Below are 25,556 nucleotides of genomic sequence, written 5' to 3'. Positions count from 1 at the left end.
CCGTAGTTACATGTTACTACATGTACTTACTGTAGTAATAACAGTAAATTATGCATAATTACAAGTAATTAACCCTAAACCAAACCCTAACCCTAACTGTAACTCTATAGTAAGTACATGTAGTTAATTAATAGTACTCAGTACTTATTTGAGTAATTACAATATAACTATGGCACTGTAAAATAAAGTGTAACCAGAAAGTCAAAAAGGTTTGGAATGGCATGAGGGTGAGTAAAAGATTATGAAATTTTCAGTTTTTGGTCAACTATCCTTAGGTATGAGATTTATTTGATGATATTCAAAGTGCATGACATGCGAGAGTAACATATTAACTGCATTATCTTACAGAATATGATGTTTTCATGGTCATTAGAGAATTGCTTCCTCTTGTTGACTTTATTCAATTTCACCCAAAGTGATCATGGATGTTGCACGAGAAGGAGAGGAAACAGACATGGAGAGAAAGAGAGAGGGATGGGGTCATGGGGGGGATGAGTGGGCATATGCCAGTTGTTAAGAAACTGAGAGAGATGGGGACCTACAGAGGAATGCTGGAGGGATGAGAGACGAGAGAGAGGGAGCGAGAGAACAAGAGAGGGCTAGAGGGCTGATATTTAATGTGATAAATGGATTGTGACAGCGTGTCTCCAAACCCCCTCCAACCAGAGAGGAAGACCACAGAAATAGAAGGCAGGGCTGGGGAGAGAAAAATGGATTTAAACAAGAAGGATAGAAAACTGCAAGTTATTGTGCAAAAATGACAAAACTGATCAAAAGTAGCGGCTTTTCTTGCTAATTGTACCCCAAACTAGATGATGCCTTTACTAGGAAATCCCATAGAAATGTGAAGTTAAAGGGAAATTCTGTCATTTACTCAGCAGCATGTCATTTCAAACCTGTATGACTTTCTTTCTTTAGTGAAACACAAAAGGAGAAATTCTGAAGGCTCTGCTGGTTGATCTTTTCCATGAAGTATTAGTGAATGGGGTCTGAAGCTTTCAAGCTTCCTAAAGGAAATAAAAGTATCATAAAAGTGGTCCATGTGACATGGGGCCCTATCATACACCTGGCGCAATGCTGTGCCAGCTAGTTTCAGCCCGATGCAGTTATCATTTTCACATCCTGCGCCATGTTGTTTAAACAGCAAATGTATTTGCACCCATTTGTGTGCTCATGGGCGTGCTGGACTGAAAACGAGGTGTGTTCAGGCACATTGTTGGCGCATTGCTATTTTGAGGCAACTGAAAACTGGTCTAAAGTCAATGGCGCAATATTTTTTGTTATTTAAAAAGCACTTCAGTAATATGCGCCTAATGCCTAATGCGCATAAACTCTGCTTATTACACACACAGGGACGCGCAGCAACACACAAACATGCCAAATATTAAAAATAAAAGGATTACAATGTAAAAGATTATTATTGTGTGGTCTGCTCGCGTGCTTTAACGTCACGCGCGAGCAGATCCGTTTCCTCGCTGGACAAGCGTTCAGTTTTTACGCTTGCAAAATCCGCCATGTAAATAGTGAATCTGCCATGTCACGAGTGCAACTGGCTTTTAAAGAGAATGAGAGTCTGATTTTTTTATTGCATGTTACGCTCAAAACACACCCATGACCAGGACAACCCTTTTAGACCACGCGCCGGGCGCGCCGACTATTTTTCCCTTTCTTAAACTAGCAAAAGTGGATTCGGACATGCCCTAAGTGCACTTGTGCCATGCGCTTTAGACCTTTAAAATAGGGCCCATGATGTTTGAAGCAGGGTTATTTTAGCCATCATTTAAATACTATTATGGTGTTTATTAATATTTTTAACTTTTATTTTTGTGTTCTGTCTTTTTGTCAATTTTAATAGTATGCAAATTTGTTACATAGGTGTATAACAGGAAAGAGACTGGAATTGCTGAGAGTTTTTGAGTCCTGAATCAGTTGATCCAATTCACAAAAACAGTCGGAATGATTTGTTCATGAATTAGACTCATCTGGTTCTAAAGTTCAACTCAATCACAGAATTCAGTGGAGAGGAAGATCAGTAACAACATAAACTTTGGTCTGTTTCACACACACATATGGCTTTGAAAGTTCAAAGGTGTATGGACCACTTTTCTGATACTTTTCTGATTAACTTTGGTGCTTTAGTGTCATTTTCAGTCTAAAAAACTTAGGATGGTTCACCCAAAAATGAAATTCTGTCATCAGTTATTAATTCCTTATACTGTAGTACATGGGAAAGAGAAACTAGTACTCTTCACAATTTCTCCTTTTGTATTCCACAGAAGAAAGAATGTCATACTGGTTTGCGACATTGTGAGGGTGGATAAAACGATGACAGGACTTTCATTTTTGAAAGGAAGAACAAAAAAAACAAAACAAGGAAGGTTGAAAACTGCCTCCTAGTATACTTAGAAAAGGAACGAAAGAAAGAAAGAAAGAAAGAAAGAAAGAAAGAAAGAAAGAAAGAAAGAAAGAGAAGCACTGAGCGAAGAAAAGAAGAATGCGGGGAAAATATGAGTTGCCCTTACTTAATTTACAGCATTCTTGATTTCTGTCCAATTAAAGATCCACAACTCAGGCTCTGAATGAAAGCTTTCATTGTAAGTCAGTTCTTCAAGCTGGAGACTCGGGCTTGTCTGGAGTATCAAATATCCTCCTGTGTGTCAGAGAAAGAGAGCGACTCTGGTGGATACCATGTTTTGCGGGTGAAGAAATGTGTCTGGAATTTGGTATCAAGGGACACGTTCCTTCTTCCAAAAAACCACATTGACTTACTCAGAAGATTGATTGTAAGAGTGAAGCTGCTCAGTAGATATAGGCGTAATGCTGCACTTCAGTCACTGACTCTTACGATTGTTGCTTACGTTTAGTCAGTCACATATTAACTTTTCTTAATGTCCAGTTTTTTAATAAAAAATTATTTAAAAATAAAATAATATATATAATAGTCATCATTTACTTATCCTAATATCATTATAAACCCCTCAGACTTTCTTTCTTCTAAGGAACATATAAGGAGAAGTTTAGAAAATTGTTAATGCTGCTAAAGATTCGTTACACCAGGTTCAACGCCACTTTTTGGTTTTCGTGTCACATGACTGATCGCAATCAAAACAATTGAATATTCAAAAATTTTCTTTCTTTGGTGAACTTTTCCTTTAATACATCCTCCAAAACCACTCAGAACAACTGTTTAGCAACTCCCTGGCAACCACCCAGTTACAGATCAACTTTATATTTTCCAAGTGCTATAATGTCTTCCAGTTTTATTAACATAATCTAAAAATTTTTTTTTACATATTGTTGCATTTTAACTTTCGCTGCATCAAACACATGAAGTAAATTGAACTAGAGCCTCAGTTCTTTCAGTAATTGTACTGTTATTGTTATACTCACTCATGATATGTTGATATTTTTAATAATAATTGTGTCTGTTTCAGTGCGGACGGCGCGGTTCTCTCAGGAGCCTGCAGACCAGTCAGTGGTTTTGGGCCAGAGGGTGGTCCTGTCCTGCGTAGTCTTCAACTATTCAGGCATTGTGCAGTGGACCAAGGATGGATTGGCCTTAGGCATTGGAGAAGACCTCCGGGGTCAGTGATACATAGCGCTTGTTCTTTCTTTCTTTCTTTCTTTCTTTCTTTCTTTCTTTCTTTCTTTCTTTCTTTCTTTCTTTCTTTCTCATTTTGGCTTGAAAAAGAAACTAGGGCTGCCCCCGACTAAAGGTTTCTCTAGCCGACTAGTAGTCGTTTATTTAAGCCATTAGTCGACTAATTGCACGTTTATATTAATTTAATTACTTAAATATATACTGGGGGGTGGGGGGCTTAATATATAGTCTATTCCTATAGCCTATTCCGTGCTTAAGCGCACACATAAAGCTTGCCGCAAAGCACTGGCAAAAGTAGTGATTATGAAAGTCTCCAAAAAAATAGCAAGGAGACATTTTAATTATTTACTATTATACTACGGGGCTGTTGAATCTGATTGGTTGACCAGCGTTCTAAGGTGTGCAATTATTTTCAGGGAAATGCACAGCTGAAGTAGTTAAACTAGGCAGGTCTTGACCGCATTGCATTTCCATATCACTTCGCCAAATGTTTTCAGAAATATCAATAGGTCCTTACAGCCTACAACTGCAAAAGAAACGAAACGTACAACGACACCAACCAAGCAAATAAATATAGTAAACAATAGGATGAAAACAAAATACGTTTTATTGTGTCTCTCTCTCTCTCTCTCTCTCTTTCAAACATACACACATACTATATAGTACGGACACACACTCGCACAGAAACGTATTGTCCACACTGCTCTGATGAATTGATCAGTAAAATAGTTTACATTTCTACCAGCAAGGTAATAACTGTGAGGCTCTTGAGGTAGATAAACTTATAGTTTCACTATTAGTAGAGACAGTCGTAGGCTAATCCACATATGCTTATTCTCTCTCTCTCAACTCTAATAACTGTATCAACTGTATTATTCTGCTCAAGCCTCCATTACTAGTTCTGAAATGCCGTTTTGGAATTAGCAACGGAGGCTTGGGATGTGATGCGTAAGAAATTAGTCCCACACACAAGAGTGTTTAAAGGACAAAAACTTGACAAATGTCTTGAAATACAACATCTGAACAGTGTCTTGAGGTGTGGTAACCGTAGTATAAACTGAATAATTGACTCCAGAACATTGACTCCACTTCGCGTCGTGGCCGCATTACCACCTCGGGTGTGCATTATTTTCTAATAATTCAACGGCTCGGCTTCAATTATTCCTTACATAAACTACTGTTTTCTGAGTCAAAGTTTGCGACTAACCGACTAATAAAATTAGTTGTTTAGTCGACAATTAGGGGGCAGTCCTAAAAACCAATCACCCTAGCAAACACTTAGATACAAACACACACACACACTCAAAAAACAACAACAACCTTCATAAAATGTAAGAATGTGTGTATTTCTTTCTTTCTCTGTACTTTTTAGTTTTCCCTGTGTACACTCTTTCAGTTTCATCTCTCATCCTTCTCGCTGTTTTTTCTGTTTTCCCGTTTGCTTGTTTTCTGTTTAACTTTTGTCCTTTCTTCCCCTTTGCTCTTTTGCTTTCTGCTCCACTAGCTCATCTTTTCTCACACTTGTGGACTGTCATGAGAACAGTGAGGGCAGGATGTGGTATTTTTAACCTCTGCCATTATAAATAGATAAATGTGGACCTGATAAACTACATTTGCTGCATTTGCCAGATTTGTTAAAAGACATGAGGCATGAGGGAGATTTCTCTTTCTTGCTCTCTCTCTCGCTCGCTCTCTCACTTTGACTCAGTGTAGTTGTATTTACACTGTGATGCTTCACTGGTTTGTCCCCGTGGCTTTCATATAAAAGCATGTGAACAAATCCTGCACTCACACTCACACACATACACAAATGTGCACACGCAGAAATACATCCGCACGTACTCAGCGGCGCACGGCACACACTGATAACTCAATCCCACAGTAGAGCGAGAGGGCCGTGTGGGTTGGGGATGTGTGATGTAATTCACAGCAGAATTTTTGTCATTTCTCTTGCAGCAGAAGCTGGAAATGTCCATGTCATAGCGCTAGCATATATCATGCAAACTCTACTGCCATCCAGTGGTGGATAACATCACTGCACTGCATGCTTATTTTTTTTTTCCTTGTTAGTAGGCAAATGTCACTTAGTATTGCTTAGAGATCTGAGATTTGAACAAACCTCTAACCCTGAGTATTAAAACCAGTTTTGGTACAGAAATGAATGAGACCGCAAATCATGTGGAATCATTTGCTGTTTCTTTTCTAAGCGAAATGGAGTAAAAAAAAAAAATCCATAGATATCTCAGAACAAGAATATCAGATTTAAGGGTGGATTTTATTTGCACTTGAACCAGTAGACAACCATCCAAAACAACCTAACAAGTGCACATTTGAAACCACATAGCAACACACTTAGAAACCATTCACACAAGCTTTTTTTTTTTTTATGTAAAAGTGCACTAGTCAAGCATCTATGACCACTGCGCTCACATCTTCCATAAAGACATTGGTTAATGAAGTGAGATTAAATACAATTATTACAGGTTTGCATAAAATTCTGAGATTGCATTTCACTGTTTTTATTGTGGAATTTGAGGAATACTGAATGTTTTTGTGCTAGTGAGATGAGTAAATGCATGTTCACATTTTGTCTAGAACTACAATAAGCATCATGATTACACAGCGCACACAACACCTCTGCACTTTATTTCTCTCAACATGGGGACAGGAGAGCTGTCCATCAGTAAATGGGAAAAAGTAACTTGCGTTACTTATTTGAAAAAGTAACTCAGATTGTAGTTGATTTGATTTTGATTTACTTGTAATACGTTACCCCTGACACTGATCAGACCACTCACGTTTACTTCAGAAAATGCAAAATAGCTCAGTCAGTGTGTTTTTGTGTTCAAATGAAGACTGTCTACCTTCAAAACCTGACAAATTTTGATCTTTTGCAGCCTGGCCCCGGTATCGTGTGCTAAGGCTGGTGGATGTTGGGCAGTATAATCTGGAGATCTCGGCTGCTGAACTCTCAGATGACTCTCTCTACGAGTGCCAGGCGACGGAGGCTGCTCTGCGCTCCCGACGGGCCAAACTCACCGTCCTCAGTGAGTCAATGGTCAATGCATTCTAAAGCTTATTGTTTTAAATGTTAGCTATGATAGTTCTGCCTGTTATCCAGAATATGAGGAGTGAAGGGGTTAATGTGTTATGAAATTAATAGATTTAAAGGTCCCGTTCTTCGTGATCCCATGTTTCAAACTTTAGTTAGTGTGTAATGTTGTTGTTAGAGTATAAATAAAATCTGCAAAATTTTAAAGCTCAAAGTTCAATGCCAAGCGAGATATTTTATTTAACAGAAGTCGCCTACATCGAACGGCCAGTTTGGACTACATCCCTCTACTTCCTTCTTTAATGACGTCACTAAAACAGTTTTTTGACTAACCTCCGCCCACAGGAATACACAAGAGTTGCGTTTGTAGAGTGTGTTTGTCGCCATGTCGTCGAAACGCTGTTATTTTCATCCCGCAGTCCAATCACCGGGTCTGATTCCGGCTCAAATTGATAGGGTAAAATTAAAGACATGTTTACAATAACACTGAGCGCGTGCATCTCCACGTTATGGTAAGAGGCGTGACCTTTCCGGGCAAGGTGCGCTCAGAGCTGTCGAGTCACAACACAGGAACCGCTGGCACAATCAGAACTCGTTACGTATTTCTGAAGGAGGGACTTCATAGAACAAGGAAGTCATCAGCCCGTTTTTATGACAGTGGAAACAGCGGTACACAGATAAGTAAATTATGTGAAAAATACTGTGTTTTTTTACACGCGAAACATGAACACATGTTATATTGCACACTATAAACACAATCAAAGCTTCAAAAAACCACGAAAAACTGGACCTTTAATGCTTCCATTAATGCTTCCATTAATAATTGAACTCCATATGTGTTTATGTCTGTAGTTCCTCCCGATGACCCGGTGATTGAGGGGGCCCCGGAGATCCTCCTCACAGCAGGGGTTCCCTACAACATGAGCTGCGTGTCCCGTGGAGCCAAACCTGCCTCCGTCATAGAGTGGCAGAAAGACGGTCTGCCGATAGAAGGGGCCGTCAGCACCACGGTGAGACACACACATGCCAAACATTTGACTCATCTGAGTAAAGCCAATATAATAGCTTATGTTGCTTAAGAACAAAGGTATCAACCATAGACTGTAAAAAAACAAAAAAGATTGACAGTGCGTCTCCACTTCCTTCACTGAAGAAAAATTAAGCCAGAACATCCCAGTAACAATCATTGTGATTACATCGTTGGGAGCCTGAGTAGAGCCGCAGTATCAAGGACCCGCCCACACTCCCATTCCCGCAGACTCAATCGCAAACACGGCTGTCAATCATGATGGTACACCCCATTTTTATAGCATCAAATAACTAACTAAAACCAAACTTACGTTGGAATGATAAGAACTACATAAAATGACAGAAACCATCTTTGGGAAAAAATTATTTGAAGCGTTATTGGATTTTTTTTAGTTTGCTCACGTCCCATTTGATTACATGCAGAGGGTGAGGTTTAAGACCTATACTGCAGCAAGCCACCAGGGGGCGATCGAAATGCTTTGGCTTCACTTTTCAGGACTTGTGTGGCACACTTGGTATCAACAGTATCATTTTGTTGTGCAGGAGGTGCTTCTAGATAGGAAACGCGTGACCACACGCAGCTACCTGCCCGTTCTACCAGTAGATACAGACACCGGGAAGAACTTCACCTGTGTGGCTACTAACCTGGCCGTGCCGATGGGCAAACGGGCCACTATCACCCTCAACGTACACCGTGAGTCTAGAACCCTTTCCAGCTTTAGTAACATATATGAAGAAAAGTTATTTTATTAAATTATTTTCTGTTGTGCAATGTTAAAATAGCTATTTCAGACATTTCCACCTTATTTTGCAACACTTAAGTAAGCTATATATATATATAATTAGCAGCATAATGAGTTGTTTTGTATAGCTAAAGCTAACTGGAAGCAGAAGTCAGACACATTCAATTTACAAATGGCTGCACCCGCTCTTACGTTAAAAATAAGGTGGACAAAAATACATTGAAAATCTATATAAATGAACTAAATAATACATCAGGCAATAGTTCATATCATGCATACACTGCCGTTCAAAACTTTGTGGTCAATAAGATTTTATTCATCAAGGATGCATTAAATTGATTAAAAGTGACAGTAAAATAATGCTGTTATTTTGAACTTTCTATTCTTTCTATTAAGAATCCTGAAAAAAATTGTATCATGGTTTGCACAAAACTTTTAAGCAGCACAACAGTTTTCAACATTGATAATAATAATAAATGTTTCTTGAGCAGCAAATCATCATATTAGAATGATTTCTGAAGGATCATGTGACACTGATACGGAAGAGGATTAGGGCCAAGCAATAATAAAAAAATAAAACCATCTGGAGATTAAAGTTGTTAAATTTCGAGAAAAAAGTCAAAATAAAATGTTGAGAATAAACTTGTTAAATTACGAGAAAAAACTCTTTATTCTTTATTCTCAACATTTTATCTCGACTTTTTTTCTCGAAATTTAACGACTTTTTTTCTCATTATTTAACGAATTTGTTCTCGTAATCTAACGACTTTTTTCTCGTAATTTAATGACTTTATTCTCAACATTTTATCTCGACTTTTTTCTCGAAATTTAACACGTTTTTTCTCGTAATTTAACAAGTTTATTCTCAACATTTTATCTCGACTTTTTTCTTGAAATTTAACGAGTTGTTTCTCGTAATTTAATGAGTTTATTCTCAACATTTTATTTAGACTTTTTTCTCAAAATTTAGCGAGTTTTTTCTCGAAATGTAACAACTTTAATCTCAAGTTGGTTTTATTTTTTTATTATTGCTTGGCCCTAATCCTCTTTCGTACACTGAAGACTGGAGTAATGATGCTGAAAATTTAGCTTTACCATCACAGGAATAAATTACATTTTAAAATGTATTTGTATAGAAAACAGTTATTTTAAGTTGTAATATTTCACAACATTCTGATCTGTTTTTACTGTATTTTTGATTAAATAAATGCAGTCTTGGTAAGCATAAGAGACTTCTTTTATATCTTATCGACCCCAAACTTTTGAACTTTAATGAAAGTACAATATAGTAGGGCATTGTCTATTGTGGGCTGTGATGGGTCAATATAAATCCATTCCTGGTGCCTTTGTTTATCTTAAATATCTATTTCTTCTTGATCTAACCCTTAAAAATGATTTTGTTGGTGTAACCTAATTTGAAACACTTTTTTAGGCTACCTGACCAAACATATTTTACAGTGTAGGAAAAGAAATGTGAGAGAGAAGGACCTCCCACATCTGGCCAGTCGGTCCTGTATTCATTGGCCGTCATCTCAACTCACAAGACAGTACAAGCTGTTCTAAAGCAGCTTTACAAAATATAGCACATTAAAACCTTCTAAGAGGTTAAAACCCATTTAAGATGATAGCAAGAACCACGAGGAGGAACTATGACATTCATCTACATTCTGACACTATATTAGTAGCTCCTTACCGGCAGTCCTTCAACGTGCCTTTGGTCTAATGAATGATATGGCTTTATTATGTATTTTGAATGCTCTCTGCAGACCCACCAGTGGTGACGTTATCCATTGAGCCTCGCTCTGTACTGGAAGGAGAAAGAGTGACCTTCACCTGCCAAGCTACTGCCAACCCACCTATTATGGGTTATAAGTATGTCTCTTACTAAATGTGATGCTTAAAGTGGCTCCTTTTACATTCTGTGGGATGAAAAATTAATGACTTGTTTTATCAGGGAGATAAAGACGTCCTTTATGTAATATTAAGCCCCATATATCTTCAATTATTTTCTGTTACGGCAGTCGTACCCTTGAGTTCCTTTCTGTACGTGCTTTATGTGTGTTTCTTCATATACTGTATCTGCTTAGGCATCACTGATCGACCCTTTTGGCTTTGTTAGGTGGGCAAAAGGAGGTGTGGTCATACAGGGGGCGAGAGAGAGTGTTTTTGTCACCAAGGCTGATCACTCTTTCTTCACCGAGCCTGTGTCCTGCCAGGTATTCAATGCTGTGGGCAGCACAAACGTCAGTATACTCGTCGATGTCCACTGTGAGTATCAGCTTGGAAATTCAACGTATAGAGTGTGCAACCTAGCCTAGAAAATCTATCTATCTATCTATCTGTTTGTTTAAAGAAAGAATCTCAAATGTCATATAAATGATCATATTAAATGCAAAAAAATGACCTGCTATTAATCCCTTTTTCATGCAGTTGGCCCTATCCTGGTTGTAGAGCCTAAACCAGTAACGGTCGACGTAGACTCGGACGTCACTTTAAATTGCAAGTGGGCAGGAAATCCTCCTCTCACACTAACCTGGACAAAAAAGGGTTCCAGCATGGTGAGCATCTGCCTGTAGATCTGTTTAGTCAAACCCCTTTTCTGTTACATGTGCAGTTTCTTCTTTGTTCTCTCTTTCTGAGATATAGGTTATCCTTTTTTCTCTACAGTGTACTTTTTTGTCTGACTGTGATATTTTCCTCTGACTTTATCTCTCTTCAGTGAGTGTTCTCCATATGTGTCCCTCTTTTTCTGGCTCTGCTTCTGCTCCATATTTATCTTGCAACTGTGTTTTGATGTTGAAGCTGCAGTCCTTCGTTCCATTTGTTTCCTTTTAGATAATGTGTACGTTGAAGTGACTTAACAGCTTTTTTTGTCCTTTTTCCCCCTCCATCTCTCTCCTTCCTTCCCTCTATCTCTCTAATACACAGGTTTTGAGTAATAATAACCAGCTCTATCTGAAGTCAGTAAGCCAGGATGATGCTGGTCAATACGTGTGTAAGGCCATCGTGCCTAGGATTGGAGTGGGCGAGACGGAGGTCACACTCACCGTCAACGGTCAGTACAGCTCTTTTATCTTGTTGGACCTACAGAAATAATAAAACCAGGCAGCTTTCAAGATTTTTTATTAATTGTCAGATCATTGTGAGTTCTGCATTCAATGATGAGTCAAGCTTTAATTATACTGCACAACAGTTGGGTCAAAATACAAAAAATGGTGTATGTAGTTAGGATAGCAAAATGAATACAAAGTTCTGTCATGAAACTCTAGATGGCACAGGCTGATAGGTCTTTAACTCAGTCTGCTTGCAATCACATCATTCTCTATAGGGCACAGCTGATTGGTTCCTGCTATATCTACAGCCAATTAGCTTGCTGCTCAACCTTCAAATACTTGGTCAGATTTGCTGTAGCTTTCAGAAACCCTCCACCTTCCCCAGCTCCACCTGTATAGATCTGCTAAAATACTAAAAATGTTTAAAACATTTGTTGTTGATGTCAAGTTCATGCATCCATGTAAACAGTATTTTGGCGGAGATTCGTCTAAGCTAGCCAAATACGGCAGATGCCAGCATAGAGATGTTGCGTTACAGGTCATTCTCGAAAAGTGTGATATTAATACATTCAGTGTATTATTTTTCTTATTTTTATATGAACAAATTCTCCAAATTGGTTCTGGGTCTTAAAGCAAGGGTTATTGTAGTTAACTAAATGTAAATTTGTATCAGCTAGTCGCTTTTCTCATTTCAATTTAGTTTAACTTGATGTACTAAAATAACTAAAAAAAAATCAAAATCAATTAATAAAAAAACAATTATGAGCCACTTATATCAGCTATGTAAAAGTATATATGTTTTAACCCTTGTGCGGTCTTCGTTTGGGAAGTACACTCAGGGTCTTCGGGGTCTCCACAGACCCCAGGCAACAAAATGCAATTTTGTAACAAAAGACTTGTTTTTTTAAAACAAATGTAATTTTATTCTGTTTATTAATGTTTTTACTCCATGTTTGTGCAGTTTTTGGAGGATTTATCATATTTTTAAAATTTATATAAATCAATTAAAAAATATTTTTTTTAAATAGGTTTTTATACAAAAACAGCTTTTTATGTAAAATTCACTTTATAAAAGACCCACGTTTCTAAATTTCATTCATGGGGATAACATGGATAATTTGACATGGTTTAGTGTAATATTTTTGCCCATCTTTTGGAAAATGCAGTTATAAAAGTAAAAAAAATATCACTTTTACCAGTAGATGGCTGCAGAGCTCCACTATTTGCTATGTGCTATTTGACTGACTGAAAGACATCTTTTCACAAGTATTTTTCAGTTGGATTTATATCTAAATATTCTGAAATCACAATTTTAACAATAAAGGCTACTTTTTGTCAAAGTTTAGTATTTTTTGTAATGAAAAAAAAAATCAGTTTTTCAATATTGTTACATTATGATGAGACTCCACTTAGAAAATGGATAAAATTCATCCTCAAAATCAACATTTTTGAAAAACTTATTTTTTTTCAGTACAAAAAATGCTAAACTTTGACAAAAAGTAATTTTTATTGTCTTTTATTGTTATAATTGTGATTTCAGAATATTTAGATATAAATCCAACTGAAAAATACTTGTGAAAAGACGTCTTTCAGTCAGTCAAATAACACATAGCAAATAGTGGAGCTCTGCAGCCATCTACTGGTAAAAGTGATATTTTTTTTTACTTTTAAAACTGCGTTTTTCAAAAGATGGGCAAAAATCTTACACTTAACCATGTCAAATTATCCATGTTATCCCCATGAATGAAAGTTAGAAATGTGGGTCTTTTATAAAGTGAATTTTACATAGTAAGCTGTTTTTGTATATAAAAAATTTTATTTATTTATTTATATAAATTTAAAAGATATGACAAATCCTCCAAAAACTGCACAAATATGAAGTAAAAACATTAATAAACAGAGTAAAATTACATTTGTTACAAAATTACATTTTGTTGCCTGGGGTCTGTGGAGACCCCGAAGACCCTGAGTGTGACCCTTTTTTTTACACTAACATAAAAACAAGATATCACTCCAATTTTTTTTTCTTTGTAGATCTAGAAAGTGTTAACAACTGTACAAAGTTTCATGTCATTTGGACAAAGAGAACATTTTTTTTAATTTGAGCAAACGTCGTTTGGGGTCTGTGCAGACCCCAAAGACCCTATAAGGGTTAAGTAGTTTTTCTGATAGTATGGTTTCTGATATTTATGCATTTTGTTTTGGACTCTATTTTTGAACAGGTCCACCCATCATCTCAAGTGAACCGGTCCAGTATGCAGTTCGAGGGGAGAAAGGGGAAGTCAAGTGTTATATTGCCAGCACCCCTCCCCCGGACAAGATTGTAAGTCACATTACATTTACATAGATTTACATTTATGCTGTTTTCCAGAGAAATGTACAAAAACATTCCTAAACCATTCTAATAACTGATATTTCACTGTGTTGCTGTTATTCACTACATGGAATCTCATGGGAAAGCTGGTTTCAAAATTTCATTTTAGACACCTAAGATACCAAATGAGCTCACTAGTTTTAACATTTTTTAGTTTATGACTAACTCAAACTAGACTTGATGCCAAAGTTACACTCTCTCTTGTAGGCTTTCAAACGCATCCTTTCTCTGAAACTACAAGTGATTCTAATTTAAAATGACTCGCAGCTCAGGCCCCGATGCATCTCCAGGATGAGACTTATGAAATATGAAATATGGGAACAGAGCAGTCGCTTCTTTTAATGCTGTAGCTTTTTCAAATGTCTTGGTTTGTGAGGTAAATGGAAGCTTACCATGAACATGTGGGGGTATGCATTTTTAAATATTCTCACAGCTCAGCATGAATAATACAACAGTTTTAGTGGTTTTGAAAGGAGAACTGGTGCTTTCTCACCATTATCCAGCCCCATGTTTCAGCACAGAAAGGCCATTTATCCCATTGCCGGTGTGAAATATGTGTTCATGCGGGCAATGTGAAGCAGATACAGTTCAGGTACATTTTATGCACTTGAATATGCTTTTTAAATCCTAAATATTTATAAAGGATTCCTTTTTTCACTCCTGTTTGAAAGGTACAGATTATGTATTATTTTTGGTTCACTTGCTTCTTGCAGGACCGCTGCAGATGGTGCTGATATTATTGTATATCTTTTTATACTATTTATTTCTCAGGCATGGTATTTAAATGACATGTCTTTGGAAATTTCATAATTTTATATGTATCTTTATAAGTTCACTGTAGGGCTACTGAAATATGAAAAAAAAAATGTTTTTGGTATTTTGGCTGCTGTAGTTTTATTTATTTATTTATTTTTAATTTATTCATTTAATAAATTGCTCATATGTAGTTTTGTATTTTCATTTTGTGGATCCAAATAATTATTATTTACACATATATCGTTGCTGCCGGGCGGTAACTATTCACATATCGTAACTATTCACATAATTCCCAAAATTGCTTCTTGTCAGGAAATGGACAAAACACTGTATTTTTAAAATAATTAAACACTGTGTAAGTTGATATTGTAGCTATATATATTGCATTACTTTTTCATCAACTTACAGGTTGTAAAGTTTACTGTAGCTCAGTTTTTTCTGCCATTTGGCCAAATGCTCATGTTATTGTGGTGCCACGCACAGGCTATTTACAACAGTATTGGCTTTGACTCTACGACAATTACTAGACTATGACACACTTCTCTGCTCCTCAAATACATAAAACATTAGTCATTATATAACAAGCAGAGATGGTCCAAAATGTGGCACGTCATTCACAATAGAGGTTTTTATGACAGTTTGAGGATCCATTGGAGTTTAGTCACAAGCTCTTTTTAATACTTTACATTGGTTAAATTCAGCATTTCACTGACACATATTTTGGAGATTTAAATGGTAAGTGCATGTGACTGAACTCTGTGTGTTTTTCCCAGGTGTGGGCATGGAAGGAGAATGTATGGGAAAAAGAGAAGGGGACCCTATCAGAACGATACACGGTAGAACAGAGCAAACTGACCTCACAGGGTGGTGCAGTGCTGTCCACCCTCACCATAAACAACGTTATGGAGTCAGACTTCCAGTCTACTTACAACTGCACTGCGTGGAATTCATTCGGACCGGGGACTATGATCATCATACTGGACGAGACTGGTGAGGACACATGCCTGCATTGTGTGTGTGTGTGTGTGTGTGTGTGTGTATATATATATATATAAGCCTATTGCTTATTAATGTTCAGAAAGTCTTCCAATTTTGTGGAATTACACAAGTAAGAGGCCACACAGCATAATGTTTTTTATTTTGTTTGTTTTTTTATTTTAAATGGTTACATTTTTATGGTTTAACTAATTATTACCTTTTCATCATCTTACGAACCCTGTGCAACCCAGTTTGTGAAACCCTGATGTAATCTTTAAAGGATTAGTTCACTTTCAGATTAAAATTTCCTGATAATTTACTCACCCCCGTGTCATCCAAGATGTTCATGTCTTTCTTTCTTCAGTCAAAAAGAAATGAAGGTTTTTGATGAAAACATTCCGGGATTTTTCTCCATATAGTGGACTTGAATGGCCTCCAAACGGTTGAAGGTCAAAATTACAGTCTCAGTGCAGCTTCAAAGGGCTTTAAATGATACCATACGAGGAATAAGGGTCTTATCTAGCGAAACTATTCATCATTTTTGAAAAAAATGTAAATGTATATGCTTTAAATAAACAAATGATCGCCTTTGTTAGTGCTTCCGCCAAAAACGCATTTCCGTATTCTTCAAAAAGCTTTCGCTGTATGTCCTACGCCTTCCCTATTCTACTTACGAAACGAACGCAGCGCCAGTTACTTTTTTCCATAAGTAGAATAGGGAAGGCGTAGGACATACAGCGTAAGCTTTTTGAAGAATATGGAAAGCAGAAGCACTTACAAAGGCGATCATTTGTTTATATAAAGCATATACATTTACATTTTTTTTTCGAAAATGGCGTATCGCTTCGCTAGATAAGACCCTTATTCCTCGTCTGGTATCGTTTAAAACCCTTTGAAGCTGCACTGAAAATGTAATTTTGACCTTCAACCGTTTGGAGTCCATTAAAGTCCACTATAAGGAGAAAAATCCTGCAATGTTTTCATCAAAAACCTTCATTTCTTTTTGACTGAAGAAAGAAAGACATGAACATCTTGGATGACATGGGGATGAGTAAATTATCAGGAAATTTTATTTGAAAGTGGACTAATCATTTAATGCACTTTATTTTGTTGATGACAAGTTTTCAACATAATTTTATTATCTCGTTGTAATTTTATATCTCTATAGTACAAGATTATTCTATTCAAATCTATACGATAAGCTAAAGCTAAAAGTAAGGTCAAAAGTAGTATACTGTGTACATTTATATATGTACAGTTTAGTCTACAAATTTGTCATGAAACTTCAAGACAAAGATTTGTACAGTTCGTGTCTTTAAAAATTCACTGTGCTGCTGCGTCATCTCCAGAGTACAGTAGACTACTCTACTGAAGTAAAAGACCACAGCCTTCAATAATAAATAGCTTGAATGGAATCTCCCAAATTTACTTCAGGTCACGTCAACTCAGGTTAAGAGTTCTCTCTATTCAATATACAGTTTGTGAGTACAGTTATACAGGTACAAAAAAGAGAAGAGTGCAGCAGTGAACGCACATTCATGACACCCAGGACCTGTGATGCATGAGTCTGGTCTGCATCATATCACGATACTATTCCCTCTTTCCTTCTGTTTTTCTATCTGTCCTTTTATGTCCTGATGATTAAAGGCAAAAAGATCATCAATAAAAGCTAAAAATTAAAAAATAAATAGTGGTGCTTAATTTTTATCTTTGTCTTTTTCTTTGCCACAGAAATAGTTCCAGTCGGGATCATTGCGGGTGGCACCGTCGGCTGTTCGATTCTGCTTCTCCTGTGTTTACTAGTGTTAGTGCTGTTTTTGTACCGGCAACGCAAAGGAAGTAAGTTATCAAAGCCACCGAAACATTTTTTTTCACAATTATTAGATATTTAAAAAATAATAATAATTATAGTTTGGGGTTCGGGAAGATTTTTAAAATGTTTTTGAAAGAAGTGCTCACCAATTATGCTCACCAAGTCTGAATTTATTTGATTAAAAATACAGCAAAAACAGTAAAACTGTAAAATATTATTACAATTTAAAATAACTGTTTTCTTATTCCTGTGATGCAAAGCTGAATTTTCAGCATCATTACTCCAGTCTTCAGTGTCACATGATCCTTCAGAAATCTAATCTAATCCAACAATAATCTGAAATAGTAAATCTCGAAAACAGCAACATGCAAGTTTGTCTTTGAGAGTGTAGAAGCAAAAGTGCCTCTAAATACTCACAAAACCCAAGCAATCAGCCATATTTAAGAACATCAATAATAGCCACAAAGATGTCAAAAAAGCATGTTTGTAGAGGCAATGAATCTGAGGTTTACTGGGATGTTTACTTTCCAGGTCGTCGAGGGGTCACGCTCGGCAAGCCAGATATCAAGGTAGAGACCATAAACAAGGAGACCCACAGCCTGGAGGAAGACTCTGGTAGCGTCTCCACGGCAACACGCATGGTTAAGGCCATGTACTCTGTGAGTACTTTGGACAACACACAACAGCAATAACCAAAGGATGTTGAGGGACTTTGAGATTGTGAAGTACTGTATAATAGTTTAATTATTTAAAATAAGATATTACTTATCCTGAAACAAACATTTTTTTTTAAATATTCTGTACTGGGTAACACTTTATTTTGATAGTCATACTACTTTAGACATACTACTAACTATAAGCAAGTTTGCAACTAATTGTCCACTAGAGTATTAGTAGACTGTCTGCTTAATATCTGCTAATTGATGCTCCACCAACAGACATTTTACTGACTATAAGTAACTTATTCTACTAACTCTAACCCTAACCTAACAGTCAACTAATACTCTAATGAGAGTTAGACATTTATAATCAGTAGAATGTCTAAAGAGGACTATAGAATTAAAGTGTTGAGATGAGATGAGTTAAAACACATGAACAGTACAGTAGCTCACAACTGCTAACTTTTGTCAATAATATTATAATTTATCATTCTGACAAGATATGGACTTTTTTTTTTAAAAATGTAGGAAGGATAATTTGCATAATATTAATTTTATTAATTATTAATATTACTATGGTAATATTGAGTAACATTTTCTCTTGATTCAATGTTGTGTCTTTTGCCAGTGGTGATTGTGCCTTGTCTTGTGAAGATGATACAACAACACTGACACTAATTAATTGATAACGCTGAAATATACACTCAGTTATTACTTTTGATCACAAGATTTGATCTGCATGAATAAATTGTCCCTAAAATCATTAAGCATTATTTCATTGCCTAATACATAACAAATACAAAGTTCTGTCATGAAACTCTAGATGACGCAGGCTGATTTTTAACCGTGCCCGAGTGCGTTTGACCCCCAAAGCCCGGTTCGTTTGACAAGTGGTTCGTTTAGCCGGCCCTGGCCCGCTTGGAAGAGGTGGCCCAGAGTGCGGTTCGGTTGGGCTCGAGCGCGGTTCGCATGCAGTGTGAGCGCTAACAGTTACTACTTTTGTGTGCGCTACTTAGGGCTGGGCGATATATCGCATGCGATTGTCACACGCATTTCGTCAGTAAAGCCGGTTCCCTGATTACCGCTAAATCGCCATCACCTGCTTTCAAATGTAGCGGCATTTAATAGACAGAGCCGTAGATCACTGACAAGCCACGCAATATCGCGTTCATATCACAGATGAATCGCCTTCGATAATGAACGTGATATTGCGTAGCTTGTCAGTGAACTACGGCTCTGTCTATTAAATGCCGCTACATTTGAAAGCAGGTGATGGCGATTTAGCGGTAATCAGGGAACCGGCTTTACTGACGAAATGCGCGTGACAATCTCATGCGATATATCGCCCAGCCCTAGCGCTACTGTCATCATTTTGACGGCAAACATCTTTATTACTGCTTTGATAGTACTCATACCAATTCATGTAATTAATTCAAATGTATTTGGGTTTATAACGGGTCTGATTCTCACCTTATTGATGAACAGGAATTAATGCGGGTAAAGCTGCAAAATCAGCTGCCTTCCTAATAATCCTCTGATACGTGCTATTGAAAATCACTGCGTGGCATAAATTATAAATAGCCTATATATTAGGCAGTATCTTAGCGAAAGTGCATTTCTTCCTGTTTTCTTCCGTTCTTAAAGTTGCATCGTATATGACGTAAGCGTGCTTCGGCCTGGAACGTTAAGTGCAGTGTGAGCGCAGGCCAGCGGGGGAGGGGGGAGGGGGGACAATTGCGCTCGGGCTCGGTTCAAGGCAACCGTGCCTAGTGTGAGTACACCCTTAATCTGCTTGCAATCACATCATTCTCTATAGGTCACCGTTGATTGGTTCCTGCTGTATCAGTAGCCAATGAGCTTTGCTCCTCGACTTTCAAATACTTTGTCAGCATTTGCTGTAGCAGTTTGCAGCGCACTTTCAGAAACCCTCCACCTTCCCCAGCTCCACCTGTATAGATCTGCTGTGGTTAATAAATGTATGCTATATTGTACAGCTGCAGCATCTTAATTGCTCATAACAGCATGTCTCTGTATGCATTGGCAAGTCCCGTACTTGCTCTGCAGCAGCAGCGTAGCAGATTTATTCCACCAAGAACCAACATATCAACATTGTCATATCCATTACCATGCCAAACACTCCGAGTTGTCATGACAGAAAGACACCGCTGTAACATTTTACATTTCAAAATGAATTGATAATCACCTTTACTTGCTCCAATGTATTTCCTCTTAAATAACATTTCCAAAGCTGAAATTAATCCTTTTTCTCTCTCAACCTCCCTCTCTTCCTTTATATCCTTCCTCTCTTTTCCTCTTCTTATCTCCTGTTGGTTTTCCTCCCCTCTTACGTTGCATCTCTCTCCCCCTCTTGGTTGCTCTCTTGTCGTTTATGGTTTAGTTTTTACCTTCTGTGACCCTCTCTCCCTCCTCCCAGCCTTTTAAAGATGACATTGACCTCAAACAGGAGTTACGCAGTGACACGCTGGACACGCGCCAAGACTACGAGCTCAAGGTGAATAGACACACCGATACTTCACACACTAACACAAGTGATATATGACCTGTATGCAGCTTCAGTAGACCTCAACAGTCAGGTTCCACAAGCAAAAATCCCATTCATTTCTCCATAGAGAAATCAGCAACATCGTATTATCTAGTGGTCAACCGACATTGATTTTTTGATTATAGCAAATGCTATAATTCTTTTATCTAATAATTCTTTTTATCTAATAACAGACTGTTTGGACTGTTAAGCAGAGACCGTAAACTAATGAAGACGGAAAATGGGAGCGCTGTGTGTTCAGGCACCAGCGCCGTCAAAATAAAAGTCCTGCTTCCAACACATCAGCCAAACAGAAAAACGTATCGGCCAATGCCGATATTTAAAAAAATGTCTTGGAGGTATCGGTCGACCACTAGTATTACCCTTACTAAAAAGAAAAACCATTAGGTCCAAGATTGTTTTTGTTTGGAAAATGCTAGTGTAGAAGCTATAAGTGTGATTTTTAATTTTTTTAATTTTTTGCTGATTTGTCGAATTTGGGTTTGTTTTTTTCCCTCTGATTTTCAAGTACTTTTTTTGTTTTAAATCGCTTGTAATGTTATTCATTCAGTTGTTTTGTTTGGTTCAGAGCTGAGTTCATGGCTTAAAATTTTTCTCTTTATTAATCTCTATGGAGAAAATGAATGGGAAAAATATTTCCAGAACCAAGACTGTGGTTCTAATAGATTTTTTTATACCATAGTTTCTACAATGGGGCCTGTAAGATGTAAATGTTTTTTAAAATCTCTTATGCTCACCGTAGAAATATTGTGAAATTAGCCATTAGTCCAGTCTTCAGTGTCACACGATCCTTCAAAAATCATTCTTACATACTGATTTGGTGCTCAAGAAACATTTAGCAGTTTTAGTTTTTGTCCAAAAAACTTCACTGAAGATGTCTATTATGTTTTGTGCAGGACCCAACAAACGGCTACTACAACGTGCGAGCTTCCACCCATGATGAGGGACGTCCAGCCTCCCGATCCATGCACTACTCAGACTATCGCACCTCCGGCCAGCCAGGGGGCGCTGCAGCCGTAGTCAGCAGTAGCTCAGGAGCTCCTGGAGCTACGGCAGGTCCGGGAACACCGAGCAGCTTGGCTCCGGGGTCACGAGCGGGCTGCTACGACCCTCGTCCTCCCTCTAGACTCTCGCACAACAGCTACGCCCAATTCAACACGTTCACCCGCGCTGGGCAGTCCCAGCAGCCTCCACCCAGTTCTGGCCCACAGACTAGCGACTTCCCTGCTGAATGCAGCCTCTTGGACTCTACCGCTCAGCTCGGATACGAAAATTATGGCTACCCGTCGCACTATCCGGCATTTCGGATGGGTTTTGCTCCGCCTAGCCTCGCCCCGTTAGAAGGAGGCCCGGCTTATGAGATGTACGGGGTCGGGCCGAGTGTCGGCGCAGGAGGCGGTACCGGAACTCCAGAGACTGGACTTGGAAAATATGGCAGTTCCACACGATTCTCATACACCTCCCAGCATTCCGACTATTCCCACCGACACACACAGAGGATGCAGACACACGTGTAAGAGAGAAGCATCACATGTACGTAACGCAGGTTACGCTGATGTTATGCCGATATCGGCCATATAAATACACACACTCACACAGATACACATGAACCACAGATAAACACGGAGGGTGAACGAACAAAGAGAAGCTCGAAGTAAGCAGAGGCCGAGAAAAGAGAAAGAGATGCAGGGCAGGAGAGTCTTAATGTTTATTTCTCAGCTGCAGGAGCTGAAAGCGAAAGTCACAATCAAGAAAGACTGATCTTTAGAAAAGATCTAATAAAAGATCAATAAATTCTGAATGCTTTTAATAAGCATGATCACAAAGGTGATTCCTGAGAAATGAAGGGTGCCTCTTATAGGCTTATAGTCTTTTAACGGTGGTCTCTCACAGAGATGGTCATATATGAGACACATGAATGAATTCTCTTCAATGGCTTCTTCAACTTCTCTAAGTTTAGTATAGTTTAAAATGACATTTAATGGCAAAATGCACAATGTACAATAAGGTCCAAAAGTCTGAGATTTTTCAGGATATAAAAATTTAAATAACACAATAAATTTAAACCAGGAAAAGCTAAAGCAGCTGAAATATTTAAGGTTCTACACTATTTCTAGGTCACTAATCAAATACAAGTCCATTTTAATCATGTGAAAACTATTTTATTTCTTCCATTAATGGCCAAGATGCTCTTGGATCATCTGTAGGCCCATAAAGAGTCTGGAGGTGCTTTGGAAATAAATCTGTATAATTGATTTAAATATGGTAATAATGTGTTTACCATATTTAAAGCCATTAAAGCAGGAGACCTCGATATGACTTAATTTGATTTAAAATGAGACTAAACAAGCATTAAAATAAAATAATACTTAAGTTAAAACTCTTAAGAATAAAGATATTTCTTTTTATTTTAAGTAACCCCCTCAACATCTTTTTTTTTTTCTTTGAAGATTCTACTGCCTTGAAAAACATGGACATGCATAGTCATTTTTAAAATTGTGATTTCTAGACCTGAAAAAACTCCATGACCATTTTTATAATGAATATACAATTTTTCTAGTTATGCCAAGCTCTAAAATCTATATTTTTTAAATCCTTCTCCAGTAATTCATAAAAAAAAAAAAATCATAGGGCCTTTTAGGGCATATTGTTGTGGACGATGAGGGTGGTTATAATCAAAAAGGCTGCATTAAAGTAATACTACACTCTTATTGGTAGCTGAAAGCATGAATCAAATTCACCAGTATATTTAATAATCAAACACATAATGGGCGAGAGATGTGTAGAACTATTTTTTACTCAAAATTGTGAAAAAATGATACATATTAGAGAAGACTTTTAGACCCCACTGTACACAAATGCCAGTGTCACAAAATATCTTTAAATATTATTTTTCCATTTATTCTCAAATAAAACCTGCGTTTGACAAATGAGATGAAGAGCACACGATACTCATCCAATACTCTTGATCACCAAAGCAACGTTTTTTGAGTCTAGATGACTATTACTCTGGCTATCCAGCTTGCTGAGCTACCTCGATAAACAGGTTAGGAGCCTTCCAGTGCAGCGACCAACTCGCATTAAGGTCCATCTCCATTTAAAAAGCACTTTTGAGCATTTGCAATAAAACACATTACCCTTTAAATTTCAACATCGTGACGGAGACCAGTTGAGGAAGCCATTGAACCGTTTTCAGACATGGCGACAGCCATTTATTTCACTATCGTACAAATAGTTCAGAACCATGGAATATATATAAATCTATATACATATTCATATACAGGAATGCCCCACTCTTTTCCATGGTGCTTATGTAGTGGGGTCATTGTTTGCACTGCATTCCAGTATTCTAGCTTAGATTACCCTCATAATCGATATGTAATCTCTCATTTGCACACTAGGCTAGAGCGTTTTTTTTTTTCCTCTATATTTTGAATATTACCGAAAATCTTCTTTTTTTGTCATATTTCTGTAAGTGATTCTGGACCAAAGGTTCAACGTTAGAGTATCAGTCTTTATTTGGGTGATATTCACCTCAACGAACAAGAAAATATGCAGATTTGTTTGTTATCGTTGTTTGCGAAATTATTCGGTCGCTAGTGACCCACGGCTTTTTTTTTTTTTTTGAGGGTTGGGAACAGCAGAGAAGGTCTTAAACTGATCCAGCCTTAGGTATTCAATCTCACCCTTACTGATCTGAGATCAGGCTGCTATCACATTCGTCTTAAAAATGACAAAGATCAATTTGGAAGTAATTTAAGGTCAGAAGTCGGGAGTGGTTTTTTTAATGTCTCGCGCCCCAGACTTTGATGTGAAGCTTGAGATCGGAGAGTCTTTCACTCACTTATTCACACAGACACACACCTGATATTTGTGCCAAACACAGACAAGTTAACTTGAAGTATTTTCCGCCAATTACGAAAAACTACCTTACGGGGACCAGAGATGGTCTTTGGCTTTGAACTGTCTTCAACGGGTTTTGAAGGATGCCGTTGTCAGAGCAATGATGGATGAGGATGAAACAAACACGAGGATGAAGACAATCCCTCGGAACAGTGAGATATTCTCTGCGACTAGTTTTCGTCTTCGTCCGCATTTCAAACGAGCCCTGTAAATACTTCCCATGTGTAATTCCGACTTCAAGTATTATTTTACATCATCCGATGTGATGCACTCTTTAAATGCAGTATTGTCATGTTTCTAATTGCGTGAAGAAGGTTGACAAACACCATAGCGATGGTACTTTCTGATACGGTACAAAGCGGACGATGAGTAGCTTGGTTGGAGCCAGTACGATGCCAAGAGTGTTCAGGAGGATCCGGTGCCAATCACTCATCCTTTGTACTGATGGCCTGGGGAAAATTTTGTGGGACATGTGACCCACTGGACAGTATTTGCATTCCCCGCCCCATCCAAGAACTTGAAGCTCCATGAAGATGAGAAAGAAGGAATATATGAAGGAGTGAACAAAATAAAGAGTGGCCTTAGGAAAACATGACTTTTATATTCCCTCACTTTATAAACCGGCTTAAGGCCAGAGGAGTGTGTGCAGATGAAGGTATGCGTGTTTTTGTGTGTGCGATTGAGTGCGAGTATATGAAAATCTTTATGTAATCCGTTCATTTACTTCTCTCACGTTTCTGCTCCAATACTTTTCTTCTGCTGGTAGGAGTGTATCCTGTATAATTGTGTCTTAGAAAATAAACGTTGACCTTACTGTACTGTTCTTGGTAGCTGAAAAATGTTTGACAGATGTACAACAAAAGTTATTGATTTTTTTTTTATTTCCCTTTGATTTTTTCCAATATTTTTTAAAAATGTTACGTAATTATTTTTTCACAGTATATCAGAAATAAAAGCACTGTTTTTCTAAGAATCAATGACGTATTGAATGCGTGGTTTATATATCCTACACACATACAAATACATTTACTG

General features: G+C 37.6%; 1 protein-coding gene across 2 annotated transcripts in view; it reads left to right on the top strand.

The window, feature by feature from the left end:
- kirrel1a (kirre like nephrin family adhesion molecule 1a) overlaps nucleotides 1–25,501 on the top strand; it is a 41,772-nt gene extending 16,271 nt beyond the window's left edge. Inside the window, exons 2-15 of one of the 2 annotated variants that reach the window (XM_048185719.1) lie at nucleotides 3,435–3,584; nucleotides 6,499–6,648; nucleotides 7,506–7,663; nucleotides 8,226–8,376; nucleotides 10,192–10,297; nucleotides 10,545–10,693; nucleotides 10,856–10,983; nucleotides 11,354–11,480; nucleotides 13,701–13,801; nucleotides 15,382–15,598; nucleotides 17,318–17,425; nucleotides 17,931–18,058; nucleotides 20,457–20,570; nucleotides 21,518–25,501. In XM_048185719.1, the coding sequence (XP_048041676.1) occupies nucleotides 3,435–3,584; nucleotides 6,499–6,648; nucleotides 7,506–7,663; nucleotides 8,226–8,376; nucleotides 10,192–10,297; nucleotides 10,545–10,693; nucleotides 10,856–10,983; nucleotides 11,354–11,480; nucleotides 13,701–13,801; nucleotides 15,382–15,598; nucleotides 17,318–17,425; nucleotides 17,931–18,058; nucleotides 20,457–20,570; nucleotides 21,518–22,138 (2,408 nt within the window). In that variant the 3' untranslated portion in view covers nucleotides 22,139–25,501. The remainder of the gene's footprint in view (nucleotides 1–3,434; nucleotides 3,585–6,498; nucleotides 6,649–7,505; nucleotides 7,664–8,225; nucleotides 8,377–10,191; nucleotides 10,298–10,544; nucleotides 10,694–10,855; nucleotides 10,984–11,353; nucleotides 11,481–13,700; nucleotides 13,802–15,381; nucleotides 15,599–17,317; nucleotides 17,426–17,930; nucleotides 18,059–20,456; nucleotides 20,571–21,517) is intronic. The other variant, XM_048185720.1, reaches the window with a different exon arrangement.
- The last annotated feature ends 55 nt before the right edge of the window (nucleotides 25,502–25,556 follow it).

This window comes from Megalobrama amblycephala, linkage group LG3 (genome assembly GCF_018812025.1).
Source record: "Megalobrama amblycephala isolate DHTTF-2021 linkage group LG3, ASM1881202v1, whole genome shotgun sequence".
Taxonomy (NCBI): domain Eukaryota; kingdom Metazoa; phylum Chordata; class Actinopteri; order Cypriniformes; family Xenocyprididae; genus Megalobrama; species Megalobrama amblycephala.
The sequence above is the reverse complement of the archived record's forward strand: the minus strand, read 5'-3'. Positions and strand labels throughout refer to the sequence as shown.